The 17,887-nt window shown below is 35.5% G+C and overlaps 1 protein-coding gene across 2 annotated transcripts in view; it reads right to left on the bottom strand.

Moving 5' to 3' along the window:
* The window catches only part of AFG1L (AFG1 like ATPase), a 240,805-nt gene that overhangs the window by 111,752 nt on the left and 111,166 nt on the right, over positions 1–17,887 (bottom strand). For both annotated transcript variants that reach the window (XM_001368423.3, XM_007484405.3), the window contains exon 6: positions 15,661–15,760. In XM_001368423.3, the coding sequence (XP_001368460.1) occupies positions 15,661–15,760 (100 nt within the window). The remainder of the gene's footprint in view (positions 1–15,660; positions 15,761–17,887) is intronic.

Here is a 17,887-nt window from a genome sequence, read left to right as displayed (position 1 = left end):
TTTATTGGAAGGATGTTAGAAGAATTTTAAAATGGCTTTTTTCCCCTTTCTTTTTTCCCTAGGGAACATTTTCTTTACCTCTTTTTCTACAACTCAAGCTACTTCAAGGAATACCAAGAGTGTTAGTGTGGTCATGCAGATGGGCAACATTATTTAAGTAAGTGGGTTTTAAAAATGTTTCTAAGAAAAGACAGTGACAAAGTTTATCTAAGGTGTGGTTTTATCTAAGATGTAGCTTGGGTGGTTGTTGAGGCACATTGAAAAATTCTCTTCAAATTTTTATTCTTTTGTTAAAACATCAACCACACTAGAGAATGGTATATGTGAACATTCAATCTTCAGATTAAAAAAAAATCTTAAGAAGTCATCAGAAGCATGAACTTTAATCCTAGACTACAACACAAATATTTCAGAAATTCAGGAAATTCCTTACAATTATTTCATAGGATCTAAGAGATCATGTAAGCCAATCCTTTCATTTTATGAATGGAATACCTAAGTGAGAGGGACTAAATGAATTGGTCAGGGTTACATAGGTCATTAGCAGTAGAGTCGAGATTTGAAACCAGGGCAACTGATTAAAAACCCTGTGTTGTTTCTGCTTTGTCACATGTTTTATATCTAAAGGCATAATACTGCAATTGATCATTACGGGGAAAGAATATTCTAAGTCTCTATAATACCTGCTTGTTTATAGTTCTTATTCTCCCACTAATTGGCTATGTGACCTTGGGAAAATCAATTCATCTCATAATGCACTATTTATGCATCTATAAAAAGGATAAAACACCTCTCACCTCATTCCAAGGATGTTTGATAGCTCACCTAATTAATAGTTTGGCGCTTTCTTGGCTTTAAAGAATTGTGCCATTTTATTTTATCTCTGGGTTTAATTGTAAATTAAGAAATTATTTTTGACATTAAGTATTTGGTCATGTGAAATGCTGAACAAAAATGTAAACCTAGTGACTGTGTCTATAACTTCTTTTATAGTCTAGAGGCTGATTTAGTAAAGTTAAGAGTTAAATCAAATTTGGTCCATAAATAAATGTAACAGTAGCTTTGGGGTTTTTTTGGGGGGGCGGGGGGACTACTAAGTCTCAAAGACTCTAAGGGTGAGTTTTTGAGCTTTGGAATTTTTTTCAAAATTTTTTTAAATTTTATTTAGTCAATTTAGAACATTATTCCTTGCTTACAAGAATCATATTCTTTCTTTCCCTCCCTCCCCTCCCCCTCCTCTTCCTGTAGCCAGGGCACAATTCCTTAATTAAAACCTATTTCCATGTTGTTGATGTTTGCACTAGGATGTTCATTTAGAATCTACATCTCCAATCATCCCCTCGACCCATGTAATCAAATAGTTGTTTTTCTTCTGTGTTTCTACTCCCACAGTTTTTCCTCTGAATGTGGATAGTGTTCTTTCTCATACATCCCTCTAGGTTGTTCAAGATCACTGCATTGCTGCTAATGGAGAAGTCCATTACATTCTATTGTACCACAGTGTATCAGTCTCTGTGTACAGTGTTCTCCTGGTTCTGCCCCTTTTACTTGGCATCAATTCCTGGAGGTCGTTTCAGTTCATATGGAATTTCCCCCAGTTCATGATTCCTTTGAGCACAATAGTATTCCATCACCAACATATGCCACAATTTGTTCAGCCATTCCTCAACTGAAGGATATCCCCTCATTTTCCAATTTTTTGCCACCACAAAGAGAGCATGAGCTTTGGGATTTTTACAAATAGGATTTTGCAAAATCTAACCAATGCCAAGAGAACAGGATCAATATTTTTGCAGTCAGTCATAGAATGAGTAAGATTCTTTGTACCCTTCCTTTTCCCCCTCCTTTATTTCCTAGTCAATTATACTGCTCAAAGATACCAAAGTATACCTCTAAAAACAGAGATAACAAATAATAACTTGCTTCCCCAAAAATCACTGCAAAAGGACCACTAAGAAATGAGGGAGACTTCCAGACAAGATGGTGGCTTAGAGGCAGCAAAAGTTCAGACCTCTGAAAACCCTTCTTTACTGATCACAAACTGAATGCTCCTAGGGCACTGAAATTCAAATTGAACAACCAGACAGACCCGGGGAAACCTCCTCCTGGACTCAGATCAAAAGGTATGCCCCCCAAAAGCCAGAATCCTAGATCACTTGGATCTAAGAGGAAGGCAGAAGGAAGGTCCCAGGACTCATCCCGCCCAACCCAGAGTGCTGAGCCCGCGGCAGCAGCGGGAACCTCAGGGCTTGCAAAAGGGCCTCAGGTCCAGCTATTCTGAAGGGCACATTTTGAAAGCAACCTGAGCCAGTCTCGGGGTTCCCAACACAGACAGCAGGGAAACAGAGAGAGATGGGGGGAGCCTGTAGCCCCTTGGCTGGGTCCTTCCATCCAACACAGACTGCAGAGGAGGTTTTGTTTTTGTTTTGTTTTTTTGCTTCAGGGCTCATCCAGACCAAACCAGCTGAACTTATTCCCATCAGAAACCCTCAGAACTCAGGGAGGCCATGACCCCTCCCCCCTTAGAGTACAGGGTCTTCTGAAAGAACAGAAACCTCAGGGCCGGCAAAGGCACTGAGGTACCTTGCGGACAGTGCTGTGCCAGGCTCAGAGCGTGGAAGTAAGGCAGCGGAGAAGCAACTGGAGGGAACTGAGAGCAATAACACCTGAAACACCGGCAGGCAGGGGAGGACAGACCCTGGGCTTCCCTGGGAAGGCAGAGTAACTGCGGAGAACAGACAATTTGCCTGGGGCTAAAGCCTCAGAACATCAGACAGATACACGAAGAACCAGTCCTCCTCATTCAGATAGATATGGCAAACAGTACAGAAGTACAAAAACCTCCAAACACCAAGAAAAGCAAGAAGAAGGGGGTGACTTTGGAGACATTTTATGGAGCAAAAATACAAAACACGGAAGAGATAGAAGAGGAAACACAAGCAAATGCCCTAAAACCCTCCAAAGGAAATGGAAACTCTCCACAAACTCTTGAAGAATTTAAATAGGAAATGATCAAAAAGATGGAAGCCTTCTGGCAGGAAAAGTGGGAAATAATGCAAAAAGAACTCAGCAATATGAAGCACGAAAAAACGCAACTACAGAAACAGCTTGAGCAAACTGAAAAGGAAAACCAGGCTTTAAAGGTCAGAATCAGGCAACTGGAAGACAATGATCTTGCAAAAGAGCAAGAATTAATAAAGCAAAGCCAAAAGACCAAGAAATTAGAAGAGAACATAAAATATCTCACTGACAAGGTGATAGACTTGGAAAATAGAGGAATGAGAGGCAATCTGAGAATAATTGGCCTACCAGAAAAGCCAGACATAAATAGTAATCTCGACATTATAATACAAGATATCATCAAAGAAAACTGCCCAGAGTTTCTAGAACCCCATTGCCTAGCCCTTACCACTCTGCCTTCTGACAATAGGCATTTAAATGGATAATTAAAAACAAACAAACAAACAAACAAAAAACCCCAAAGAACTTTAAAAACTGGAGGTTATAAATTTTGAGGCATTTCAGACTCCAATGGTTTATGCAAATCTCTGTATTCTATTGCATTTTTGTTTAAGGTTTAACTTTGTGATTTTAAGTTCATATATTACTGGATTCAATATTATTCTGTTACACTAAAGGTTGATTGAATTTATTTTGAATGTACTGAGTTTTGAAATTCTATTATTTTTCCCCTATAACTGTGCTGAACAAATATTATTGTAATTAAGCCCATATGAAAAAAAAAACAGCCTTTCTATTTTGACTTTGTAAATTATCACATAAAGGATAGATGGACTTCAAGATTGGTTATAATTGTATAACAACCTTTGGAAAATTTAATATGCTAAATATCTCAAAAGATTTTAAGGGTGTTTTAAATATGATTTTTGTAATTTTTTTTAACAATCTCTGGTTATTTTTGCCTGCCTCTACCACGAGGTAAGGCCCATAGCTGAAGTGAAATACAATTATAATCCCCAACCTTCCCTCATTTCTAAATGTGTGAATGGAAGTTGGGAAGTTAATCTCAGGGCATTTGTACCCCTAAAAAGCCTCCAAAAAAAGAGCACCCCTTTATTTATACTCTTCAGCTCACTACTTTATTTGTACCAGAATGATTTATAGATTTCTTGATTATGTTCTTAACCCAAGATGAGTTTTACTTTGTTTTAAAAATATGTTTAATTACCAAGGTTGAAAGATTGCTACATTTGTAAAAACTTGTGACAAATGTCCATCAATTCATAGGTTTGAAAAATGCCATAAAACAACTTATGTGAAATATGATAGTGTGTTTGTTTGCTATTGTAATTAATTGGGCTATTGAGAATTTTGGGGATATTGATACTACATATTTGTACTACTATTCTTTAAAAATGAAAAATATACTACTGTTCAATTCATTTGTCATACTCACAGTAGAGCATGGCTGGACATGAAGAGGAAATGGATCACATTTTTGGTGAGAAAGCCTTGCATTTTATATTTTCTTAGCTGACACAGAGTATCAATGATTATAAGCTATATTTTTTAATTTTTTAAAGCTCTTATTATTATATTTTTCTTGCATGTGCAATATACTTTTTCAGTTTTTTTATTTTTTCTCTCATTTTTATATCTGAAGCACATGTCACTAGTATTAAGATTTTCTTTAACTTTTTGACTTTTCAGTACTATAAGTTTAAGATACATTTGCTAATGCATGCCCTAAAAAGCTAGAGACTATAAAAACAATGTCACTAATTATTTAAAAAAAATTATGGGGCTTTGCTTAATGATTCTATCTGATTCCAGGACAAGATATACACACAAGAGTCATTGCACAGAGCCAAAGAAAAGCCAATCCAGGATTGATTGATGGATTGTATTGAGCCAATACAAAGGTCTTGAACCTAGTGTGAAGACTCGAGGTTACTGTGTTTAACATTGTTAGACATAGGCTTTCCTTGTGTCCACACTCACTCTGAAGATACTCACAGACGAGTATCCCGGAAACCTTGGCTCCTATAATCTGGTCCCCTTTTCTGCCTCTCATAGTGTGGTACCTTTCTGTAGTCCTGGCTACTGACTGGGTAAATGCATCATTGCTTCGATCATTTTGATTGGGCCCTGATTCAAGGACCTGTTATAGATTTATTTTTCTTTTACTTGGAATTTTTACACATAAGACTTTGATAGTCTATATTTTCATCCATAAATTTTTCTTTTCTTTTGGATTTTTCTGATGTTTTTGTTAATTTCTCTTACCAATTGATTCATATACCTCATACCTCAGCCGTGCATCCCTAAGTGATAATTTTTTTTCAATCACCCTCTTAACGGGGGGAATGTAAAAATATCATTATTTAAATTGCAAAGTTTAAATTCCTTTTGAGAAGAATTTTAGGGAAAGAAGATGCTACCTCTCTGAATCCAGAAACTGAACTGTTGGAGAAGCCACCATGAAGAAGCCTCCAAACCAGCCAGCTGCACAAAAATTGAACTTTGGGTGTAGTTGATTGAACATTTATTTGTATATATACTTTTATGCCAAAGGGGACTGCCCCCTAACTGGCATTTTGTCAATGCGTTCAGCAATTATTGATTTTATTCTTTTTTTTCTCTTATCCTCAAATTATTGTAATCTTTAAATTGATTATGTTTTCATGATCCTTTGGGGAAAAAATTATTTTTTTCAAATGATCAAACGGAGAGATGTAAAAAATAGACTTGAACTCTGGACTTCAATCCCCACAAGCCCTTGCTCCACTTCCCCAAAATGCTTTGTAATCTCACGGAATTCTGAAGTGGGCTGAGATCGAGAAGGGATTTAAGCTGATTGCAAAGGCTTTTGGGTCTCTTTTTGGACTTCCGTTTTGGAGCAGACACATCTCTTCCATGATGTGAGATTATCTTGTCTAGGCCTCTCTGGCCTAGGCACGTGTTTCTTATCCTGCATTTTCTTTAATCCTTAATCTTTAATAAACCTCATAAAATGTAATACTCCTTGCAGAGAGAAACTAATTTCTACCTTCCTCAGATGCCTCAGTCTCCCCTAAGTTTTAATCTTTACAGAAGCAACAAATTGGGAAATAATCTTCATAAAAACCTCTGACAAAGGTTTAATTACTCAAATTTACAAAGAGCTAAATCAATTGTACAAAAAATCAAGCCATTCTCTGATAAATGGGCAAGGGACATGAATAGGCAGTTTTCAGATAAAGAAATCAAAATTATTAATAGGCACATGAAAAAGTGTTCTAAATCTCTTATAATCAGAGATGCAAATCAAAACAACTCTGAGGTATCACCTCACACCTAGCTTGATGTGATTGGCTAACATGACAGCTATGGAAAGTAATGAATGCTGGAGGGTATGTGGCAAAGTCAGGACACTAATTCATTGCTGGTGGAGTTGTGAACTGATCCAAACATTCTGGAGGGTAATTTAGAACTATGCCCAAAGGGCGATAAAAGACTGTCTGCCCTTTGATCCAGCCATAGCACTGCTGGGTTTGTACCCCAAAGAGATAATAAGGACAAAGACTTGTACAAGAATATTCATAGCTGCACTCTTTGTGGTGGCCAAAAATTGGAAAATGAGGGGATGCCCTTCAATTGGGGAATGGCTGAACAAATTGTGGTATATGTTGGTGATGGAATACTATTGTGCTAAAAGGAATAATAAAGTGGAGGAATTCCATGGAGACTGGAACGACCTCCAGGAAGTAATGCAGAGCGAGAGAAGCAGAACCAGGAGAACATTGTACACAGAGACTAATACACTGTGGTATAATCGAACATAATGGACTTCTCCATTAGTGGTAGTGTAATGTCCCTGAACAATCTGCAGGGATCTAGGAGAAAAAAACACTATCCATAAGCAGAGGACAAACTGAGGGAGTAGAAACACCAAGGAAAAGCAACTGCCTGACTACAATGGCTGAGGGGACATGACGGAGGAGAGACTCTAAACGAACACTCTAATGCAAATACTAACAACATGGCAATGGGTTCGAATCAAGAACACATGTGATACCCAGTGGAATCACGCGTCGGCTACGGGGGGTGGGAGGGAGGAAAAGAAAATGATCTGTCTTTAATGAATAATGCATGGAAATGATCAAATAAAATACTATTTAAAAAAAAATAAAGGTGGGGCAGAGGCCCTGGTGCCATGCAAAAAAAAAAAACAAACAAAAAACAAACAAAACAAACAAACAAAAAAGAAATGTTCCTTCTTGTAAGTTAGAACTTAGAGTGGAACCACCAAAAGGCCATTTTAAATTCTCTTTATCAGAATTTCAAATTTAAGGTATGTATATGTTAAAGCTAAAGACCTAGCAATAAATATCATTTGGAAAAAAATGTATTTGGATACTGTTTATAAATTGGTCAGTCAATCATAGATCTCTAATTATAGATATAGAAGTGACTTTAATCATCTACTCCAGTCACTTCATACTCTGTGCCTCAAATTACAGTCCGTGGTAAGAGGAGTAATATGGTCAGATGTGAGCTTTGTTTATATCACTTGAGGAGGTATGCAAGGTATATATAGAAGAACTGAAATTCTTGTTATTTGAGAAATAATCAAAAGGTGCTTATTTATTTGATTGTTTTAATAAAAACAAACCTTACTTTACCCTCCATCTTGGAATCAATACTGTGTATTGGTTCCAAGGCAGAAGAGTGGTAAGGGCTAGGCAATGGGAGTTAAGTGACTTTCACAAGATCACACAGCTAAGCAGCATATGAAGCCACATTTGAACCCAGAACCTCCCATCTCTAGGCCTGGTTCTTGATAGACTGCCCCTTCTCCCATAAATATGTTAAGGTAATATAGGTTTCAAGATCACCTTGTTTAATAATCCTTTGATTATCAATATTAAACAAAGAAAATGACAGAGAGGTAAATTCACCAAAGACACTCGCTGCTTTGATGGAAGGTCTCTTGAGCAGTGGACAATAACTTGCAGGCAGTTAAAGATCCCTTTAGATTTTCCTTTTTGCAAATGATACTGTGCTGACTCCATCAGCAGAATCCCAGAATATTGTGTGATAAGATCCATGACCACTCAAAAGAGACTGGCCTAACAATCTATATGGGAAAAAACAAGTGGATGAAAATACCTTAATGTTCAAACTATGATATGCAATTAGACAGGAAATTCATTATGTGTCTTATACAAGCACTACAGGTAGATAATGAGCTGGGCTTAGAACTGAATAAGGCAAAGAGACAGGCTAGAATTGATTCTGGAAGGTGCATAGTACTTTTGACAATCCTAAGTTGCTTCCAAAAACAAAAATTCATCTTTTAAACACTAACAAGCTTCCTAATGTTGTATAGTTGAGAATCATAGAATCAAAAAAAAGAACCAAAGAATCAAAACAAAGAAAATATAATGTATGTTAATAATGATGATGCAGGAAAAAGTAGAATAAAGGATACCTGAAGGACAAGAAAATGTATGATTAGAAAATAAATAATCATGCAGTACAGATGGCAGTCCAGTATCAATTTATATTCATATAAAGCAAAGCTTCTTTAGCGTTTGGGAAATTCATGGCATAAAATTAATAGGAATTCCTGGATGAGAATCAAAGGATTAGGAAAGAAGAAAGGGAATAAGCATTTCCATCGTGTCAAATGTGTGGCCAGGCACAATGCTAATAAAATGTATGTGAATTTGCAACCAGACTACTAGAGAAAAATTCAACACACTGAAAAGATTCTAGATTGATTGGGCTTGATTTGGATTAGGAGTTCTGAGTGGGAGGTAGCAAGAACTCAATGGGCTACATAGAAAGGTAGAAAGAAAGCTAAACCAGAATTGAGAAGAATTAGGTTCTGATGCTACTACTTATAGCTACATGAGCATAGTCAAATCACTTAACCATTCTTTGATTTCCTCTTCTATAAAAAGGAGAACAAAACCTAGTATAAAGAGTTACTGTGAGAATCAAATGTATATAAGGGCATTTTGAAAAATATAAGATGCTATGTAAATATGAAGTATTGTTAAATTTGACTATAGATATGCTTGAGAGAACCATAGTTAGAGATAAAAACAGAGAAGTTTGATAGAACTGTTGGATAGCTTTGTAGGCAATAGTTTGAAATTTAAATTTGATCATTACTCTTACTAGGATGATGAGAAGCCAGAAGAGGAATATAATGGAGCAATCAGACTAAAATGGTAGAAACAGAAGATGATCTCTGTGTATAAGTGTAAGGGTACTTAACTTTTTGTTGTATCACAGACTCCATAAATAGCCTGGTGTATAATTGAAAATCTGTTACCCTAAAAGGGAACTACAAACCTATAGATGCCTTCTCAAAATAATGTTTTTAAATTAAACAAAATACATACAATTACAAAGAAAACCTATTACACTGAAATATGGTTATCAAAATATTTACAGAACAAAACAAAAAGAAATGCATGGACCCCAGGTTAAGAGACCCTGGTTTAAAATATAGAGAAACTGGGAGATCAGGAAGAAGGATGTTATAGTAATACAGATACAAGGTCATATGAGTTAAAAAAAAGATTTCTTAATGGCATAGAAACAAGGTAGTAAATCTGAGCTATGTAGGAAAGAACAAAGGGAATAGAGTTTGCAGGTGATTATATAGAGAGGATAAAAGAAACAATGCACATGCAAACTTTTGTCTTTTATATGAAAATATTATTCTAAGGCATAACAAAATTAGTGATTGCTATCTCTGTGCACTACTGAGGCTAAAAAGTAGTGAGTACAATCTCTACTGCATTTTTTTTAATGATTCCTTTGATCTGTCATCATTGCTGCTATTTTACAAAACTACATTTTAGATTTGTAGAATATTTAAAGGGAGAGATTGTTTCTGAATGCTACATACAAAATCACTTTAGAAGTCGTTCTTAATTTAGCAAGCAACCTGAAAGTACAAGGTGTCCCAAAATCCTTAGCTTTAACAGCTTAAAACTGAACTAAGACTTTTAGGACACACTATATTTCTTCTGTCCACTACTTGTGGTCACTCTTCCTCAGCAAACCACATTTTATCAGCTGCTTGAGTCATCTGTTATATTCATTCTTTTTTGTAAGCATTATCACTAGCTAGTTTCCCTTCAATACCAATAAATTGGCTGTGTCCAAGGTCCTCCTTGTTTGTGATAAAATTGCTCAAGAAGCAAGATGCATCATCCATAGTTGATACAAGTCTCACAGCCGACAAAGACACAGTTGGACATGATCACTGCTTGGCAGAGTTTCAGTTTGGCCCAGAGCTTCAAGCCATGTTGGCACTACCCTCTTGGCCAATCTCCCAAAGTACATGCTTAGACTCTTTGATTCAGTTTTCCACTTCCTTATTAATCAGTGCATCAGTGATTGCCTCTATACTCACCTCAGTATTCTTATGAATATCAAGAGAATTCAATTCTATCAATATTTTCCTTTTGGATAGGGTTATTTGAATGTCAGAACAAGGGACCTTAAAAGAGATAGAGTTCAGCTCAATATGAAGATCATAGAATCAAAGACCTAGAGCTGAAAGGGGTTTCAGAGGAAAACTATCTCTCCTCATTTTACCAAAGAGGAAACTGAGGTCCATGAAGGCTAAGTGATTTGTTCAAGGTTACAGTTGCATCAGTGGTGGGATATGGATCCAGGTCCTCCAATTCCAGAGTTATTGCTCTTTTTACTGGAAGAACTTTCTAACAGATATGATAAGATAACTTTCTAACATAATGATAAGACATAGGGGAAAAACAATTCAGCACAAGACTTGAACTTAATTCTTAACACTCCCGTTATTGCTTTTATGACCTTGGGGAAAAAAATCACTAAATTTCTATGAGACTTAATTTTCTCATCTATAACGTGGAGATCATAATGCTTATACTACCAGCCTTTCAAATATCTGTTTTTTTTTTTTGGTTTGGTTGATTTTTTTGGTAGTAATGGTGGAAATCAAATGAAATATGTAAAATGCTTTGTAATTATAAATATATAAAAGCAAATTGTTGTTATTTTAAATTGCCTCAAAATGGAATGAATGGAGTGACTCATTAGTTAGTGAGCTCTTCAATGGAAATTTTTAAGCTGAGGCTGGATGATCAACTCTCAAGGATGTTACAGAAGAGATTATTGAATGAAGTGGGAAACTGGACAAGACATCCTCTAAGGTCCTTCCAACTTTCAAATTCTATGACTGCTATTTTAAACATTTATTAAAATATTAATGTGGACAAAAGCTAGATGCCTTTCTCAAAGATTCTGTGATATGGTTGGAAACATGAGATCATAATTGTCCAAGAAACAATTAGGTAACAATACAAAATAGCATATAATAGTAAGAAATTACAGAAAGGCAAATTATATTTTTTAAAAACTCATACAATCAGAGCTACCCACACAAAGAATGTATGGTTTCATGAGGCAATTATTTTTTCATCAGTCAAGGTCTTTAAGTTAAATCTGGATCATCACTGATTAGAGATGTTATAGGATGAGTTCTTATTACTTAGAAGGCCTCTGATCTCCCTTCCAGTTCTGAGAACTGTCACTCTGTGAGTTAAGCTTGGTGAGGTATGTTAATTCTATCTCACTCAAGGTCACACAAATACCTTCAAGTTTTGGGATCTAGTATTAGCCAGGTCCCATTCACCCAAAATCCCATCAGCTTCTCTTGCCTTTGTTAAAATCCCATGGAAAATATAGAACAGGACACATGCCCAACAGTTAGATCACTCTCTAGGCTGCCCTTGCCTGAATCAACCTTTATTTGTCAAGTTGATCAACAAACATTTATTAGTTGCTTATCATGTTCTAAGCACAGTGCCCAAGTGTTAGGGATTCAAAGTCAAAAACGCACACTCTCCTTAAGGAGTCCACACTCTAATGAGGGAGTTAACCTGAAAATAATTAGACGAACTGAGATATAATGATGGATATATGAGGGGGGAAGACATTAACAGCTGAGGACAATGGAAAGGCCTCCTAGAAGACATGGGATTTGAGCTCAGTCGTGAAGAAAGCCAAGGAAACTGGGAGAAAAAGACAGAGGCTGAAGCATTCTACAGGGGATAACTGATGTAGAAATACAGAGATGGGAGATGGAGAATATCACAGGTAGGGAAACAGCAAGCAGGTCAGCACAGCCAAATACAAAATAAATTACAAACAGAAGACTTTACATTTAACTCTGGAGAAAACAGGGAGATAGTGGGGTTGACTGAGTAAGTTGGTGAGCTTGAAGGGCTCCTACTCAGACCTACATGTTAGGAAAAAAAAATCTTAGCAGCTAAGTGGAGGATGATTTGGAGTGCGAAGAGACTTGTGGCAAGGAGACCAGCCAGAAGGCTCCTGAGTTGTCAAGGTGAGAGGTGATGTGAACCCAAATAAGAGTAGTGGCTATATGAGCAGAGATGCTATGAAGGTAGAAATTATAAGATCTGATCATGGCCTGGATATGTGTGATTAATATGAGTGAAAAGTAAAGGATTACACTACAGTTGCAGGCCAGGAGGACAGTGGCATTTTTCATAGTAACAGCAAAGTGTGGAAGGAAGATGAGTGTAAAGAAAGATGAGCTCTCTTGTGAACATGCTGCATTTGAGATGCCTACAGAACATCCACTTCAAGATGCATAAGACACAGTCTGTGACTGAGGACTGAAGGTCAAGAAGGCTGAACATATAGATCTGAAAATCATTGGCAGAGTTAATGATACATGAAGGGAAGCTGATATCACTAAATGATACAATATAGAACAAAAAAGAAAAGGGTATCTAGGATAGAGCTTTGGGAGACACTCAAAGTTAGAGGAAATATGGATGAAGAGACAGCAAAAGACATGAGAAGGGGAGTTGGGAGGAACAGAAAAAAGGATAATCAGGAATGAGAAGAGTTATGGAAATCTAGAGAGGAGAAAGTATCCAGGAGAAGGTTATCAAGAATGTAAATTCTGCAGAAAGGTCAAGGAGGACTGGGATTGAAAAAAGGCCATTAGATTTGGCAATTAAGAACACATTGGTATCTTTGGGGAGGACAGTTTCAGTTGAATAATAAGACCAAAAAGCCTAGAGGGTTTAGAAGACAATTAGAAGGGAGATTTAAGTGAATGAGAAAGGTTTATATCTGTTATTCAAAGATAGTTTGATATTAGAAAACCATAAATGTAATACATTACATCTGGGGCACTCAAAGAGCAATGGAGAAATACATGATGGGTACAGTTGGTTGTGGCATATTTCTGATATTCACCTATATGAAGGAGGCCAAATAAGGGATATCACTGGGAAAATATATGATTGGAAAAGTATCATAGTACTTCCTACAAAGATAACACTGTCTAGGGTGTACCCTCCTCTCATTGTTAATTTATACTTGTAGGCTGGGGACCCTTGAAGGTGTCTTGTAGGTCCACCCTTTAAAAACTGATAGCTCATATGCCTACACTACTACATCTTGATTCTAGTCAGCCAGAGGACACAATCAGATCAAAACAAAGGCATTTAGTGAAATAAAAGCAGAGAGAAAATTGGTCATTGAACAAGTCATAGTTTGCATTTTTTATCTTGTCTTAATTTGATTATTCTTATTTCTTTTACAAAAGTTTACATAGCTTATTTTGTTGTCATAAATATAGTTAACAACAGGCTTTATAATTTTAATTTTTGTTAAGGATTTATTCAGTTCATCTGGAATTCCTATTATTCCTTACAGAAGTATTTTGAATTGTGGATTTTAATGATAAACCTGACATTTTTATATTGCTTTGTTTTTAAATTATATACTCAAATTGCAGGATATAGATTTGTGCATGTTTTGTCCAGCTTTGTCATCTTTCTAAAGCTGCTGACAAGTTTGATGACATTAAAATTGGTGTGTAATCTCTTTTATCTTTCAAAGTACTTAAAATATTCCTTATCTTTGCAATGTTGAAATTTTATAATTTCAGAAACCTATATTTTGAATTTCTCTATTCTGAAATCTTATACATCCTATACACTTCCAGAATCACAATTCTAGGAAGTTATCTCTAATTAACTACTCAAACATTGAATCTATTTTTTGTATTGCCCTCTGTAATCCTAATTAATCTAAATCTAAAATTAAAATATTTTTGCCTGACAAGCCTATTGCTTTATTCTGCATATCCATTAGTTTAGTTACTTCTAAAGTTGTTACATAATGAGTTTGTTTTTCAAATATGTCAGTTCAGTAATCTTTGCTTCAATGACATATATTTTAATATTTTCAATTTCTACTGTCTTTTTCTCTTCTATGTTCCTTTGAATTTTCATTCATTATTTTACCTCATTTCTTCCACTCCATCTCCGTGTTTTAAAAATAAGAAACTGACGTTAATTGCTTTGACTCATTTATGATCCAACTTATTGTATCTTTTTGCATTTTTATATCATGTCTAGTGATGTTTTAGTACCCATTTCTATTTTCATTTTATCCTTTGACTCTCCTATACTGAAGAAATCAATGCCAGTTTTTCTTTTATTTATTTTTTATTTATTTATATTTACATATAATATATATTATATATTTAAGAATATATATTTATACTCAATTACATAAGTTCTGTTTTTTCTGTTATTCTTGTTTCCAGGGATCTTTATTCCTTTCTTTTACTTACTTTCCTGCCTCCTTTTTCAACTTTCTTTTCCAAATTTGAGGAGTCTAGGATGGTCCAGATCCCTGGGAACTTAAGAAGTGTGCCTTCTCTCCTACCATTACAGTATTGAAAAAGACAATCACCAAGGCAGGTACCTGATGAGAGAAGGGTATTCATTGTAGTAATTACTTCAGAGTACTGAAACCTACTTTTAAAGCTGTATCTTTAGAATGTCACTGACTATGAAACTTCATATTAACTTCCCTAATACTTCCTCTCTTTCTCCCTTCCAGAACAATAGTGTTGGTGAAGTTGCTCAGTTGCTTCCTAGGTAATGGCATCATTCACCACTCACCAAACTGATTCCTGTCAATTTTTTTTCCTGTATCCCACTTGATCTTACTTCTATGGTGGTAGTAGTATCAGCAAAAATAGGAGAAGTGAGAATATTGGGGGATCCTAGCTAGAAGACTTGGGATTGGGGGAGAGGTTTGCCAGTGAGAGCTGCATTCTTCTGACTGGGGATCAGCCTAAGAATGGAAACTTCAGCTGCCAAGGCCTCCAATCTAGAGGCTGTAGCTTTAGGGCAAAGAGGAGACAGGTCTGAGGGCAGATGTATCATTGGTAAAGAGTTCAGTAGGAGGCAGTGTCAGAATTTTAGAAAAGATAAATTATATCTAGCATTACCAGCTACTACAACAAACTAGCTCTAAATCCTTTTTTAAGTATCATTAGAAATGTGGTTTTAACCTGTTTCCTTTATGCCCCCTTAAAAGTAATAGAAAGCCTGAATTTTTTTTTATTTGCACAGACAACATTCTCTAGAATCAACAAAAGGTCTGCAGGTGCCTCAGTAACAAGAGATTCTCCTGGGTTTAACATACATTTTAAAATTCACATACCCACTAGATTTGTAGCCCTAAAGCACAGATACAAAACCAATGACAAACAAAAACACCAGTCTGGTTGCTACTATAAAATGAATAAGGTAAAACCAAAAAACTCATTAGTGTGTCCACCTAATTGGATAATACTGGCACAATTTCTGTTTTTACCTTCAGGTGGCCTGTTGGATGTTGCCACAACGACGACCCCATTTTTGAACAGATTTTCAAAAAGCTGCTTCAGAATCATGGCATCAGCAATGTCAGTGACCTATGGACAACAACACATTTGTTTGATCTTGATTTCACTTCTGCTCTAACAAATTTGCTAATAGTTCCATTTTTCTTTTTCCCTAAAGGCAGAAAGTAAAATCCTGGGGAAAGATTCTAATTATCATCATGAAGTAAAGGGTAGATAATTAATAAGCATGGAAACCCGTATAGCAGCAGTCTTAAAACTTGTCGACTGTTTTTAGCAGGCCCAATTCTACCCAAATTACCAAATGATTCCCTGTTAACTTCTATTATAGAACTACAGGTGGGAACTACAGAAAAATCATCCTAAACATTTAGGAAACCTAATTAAGTAGAAGCAATACAGGGGAGAAAAAAGAAAAAAGAAAGAATGAAAATTTAAAAACACACCGGCTATTTTACATTTCTATTACCTTTCTAGCAAAGGTTCCCAGAAAGGTGACTTCAAATGGTCATGGGACTTTAGAAATAAGGACAAGTAGCCAGCTAGACATAATCAGCTGCTGTTGAAAATAGAATGACATGACATAGATACTATTGTGCAATTGTTGCACAAAACAATTCAACAGATGGCCCATCACAAAAATAAGCAATTTCATTGTTCTTTTTAAGTGCCTTCTATTACTGTCCATGAATAATCAAAAGGCACTGCAGTCACTTCCAGCATAGCCAGCCTCTTATAACCTTGTAAACACAAATATTCTATCTGAAAGAAAAAAAAAACAACAGAGAAATGGTTGCTACAGTTAATCTTACAAAATAATTTTTTTTTTCCCAGACAGAAACCACAAATGATCAAATTATTTCCTTGAGCTAAGATTTTGGAGATAGCCCCATTACTGATCTTTTCTGGAAAATGTTAAAAAAATCTAATATAAAAATCTGCTTAATTATAATAATTTAAATGGATTTAAAACACAGAATTGTAGTAGATATCTTTTTGTACAGGTAAAGGTTAATATATTAAGCTTAAAAGTAATAGTCCAGTTAAAAATCCTTCAAACTTTGAAGGGTCATTCATTAAAGTCTTCAAACTATTCTAAGAGAGAGTTCAGATGTTTGATGATAACTTGTGCTATTCCTTTATGAGGACATTTCAAATAGTAATACAATTTTCAAACCATCAGAATTATCACTGAAGCCAAGTCCATACTATTTTAAAACAAGTTAGTCTAAAGAATGATGCAATTCTACTAAATAGTTAAAATTAAATCATCATTAAGGACAAAATATGCAATAAATTATTTTTTAAATCTAAAACCTACATTCCACAGAATCTAATCTGGCTTGAGGATTATTACTAAAAAGCATAATTTTGTGGAAGCCCAAATCATCTTTTTATGGAGTTACCTTGTTTTTAGAAAAATAAACTTGTAGCAATCAAGGCACAAATGTATAACTTCCTTTAGGTTGCTAAAAACAACAACAAAAGGCTTGGGGAAGACATATGGAAGAGATTTTAATTTTTCTTCTAACTCAGGCTACAACTTTAAAACATATTAACTAACAAGTGTGTTCTGAAGGTTCCCTAAGTTATTAAGACATCAGGAACTTCCAAAGTGTTCTCAAAAACCCTCTACATGAAAAGAAAAGTGGTGCTCACATTATTTAATTTGGAGCTTAGGATCACTGTCAAATTTAGCTTCCGCAAAAAACACTCCCATAGAAGGTCCTTTTCAAATGCTTAAACACCAGTGGCATTTCTGATGAGAGGACAGAACATGCCTGCAAATTTTAGAAGCAATTGCATTTTTAATTGGCCTCCTGATATACAATTTTGGGTACTGACTTTTCAAAAAGATCTATGTCAATTAAAAGTTACCCAATTAAGAGTATGTAAAATTGTTCATGTGACTGTATCACTTTGTGCATGTGTTTCTTTTAAAGGAAATCGGTTTGTGTCCCAAGGGTTAGAAAAAGGAAAAAACATTTAGCTTATTCTACAGTAAAGGTTTAAATGGAAAGTTGAGAAAAGCAATGAATAAGAGGCTTTTTTTTTTCTGAGTTAAAATTTGGTGTTTTATGTTACAGAATTTTGATCCTTCTGCCTTGATCTAGTGAATTAACTTGTGAAAGCTATCGCTAATTAATAAAGCAAGAGTCACTTTGTCTACTTGGGTGCCAATTTATACTCTTTTGATCT

Source organism: Monodelphis domestica, chromosome 2 (genome assembly GCF_027887165.1).
Source record: "Monodelphis domestica isolate mMonDom1 chromosome 2, mMonDom1.pri, whole genome shotgun sequence".
NCBI lineage: Eukaryota > Metazoa > Chordata > Mammalia > Didelphimorphia > Didelphidae > Monodelphis > Monodelphis domestica.
Note: the sequence above shows the minus strand (reverse complement) of the source record. Positions and strands in the feature narration are given on the sequence as shown.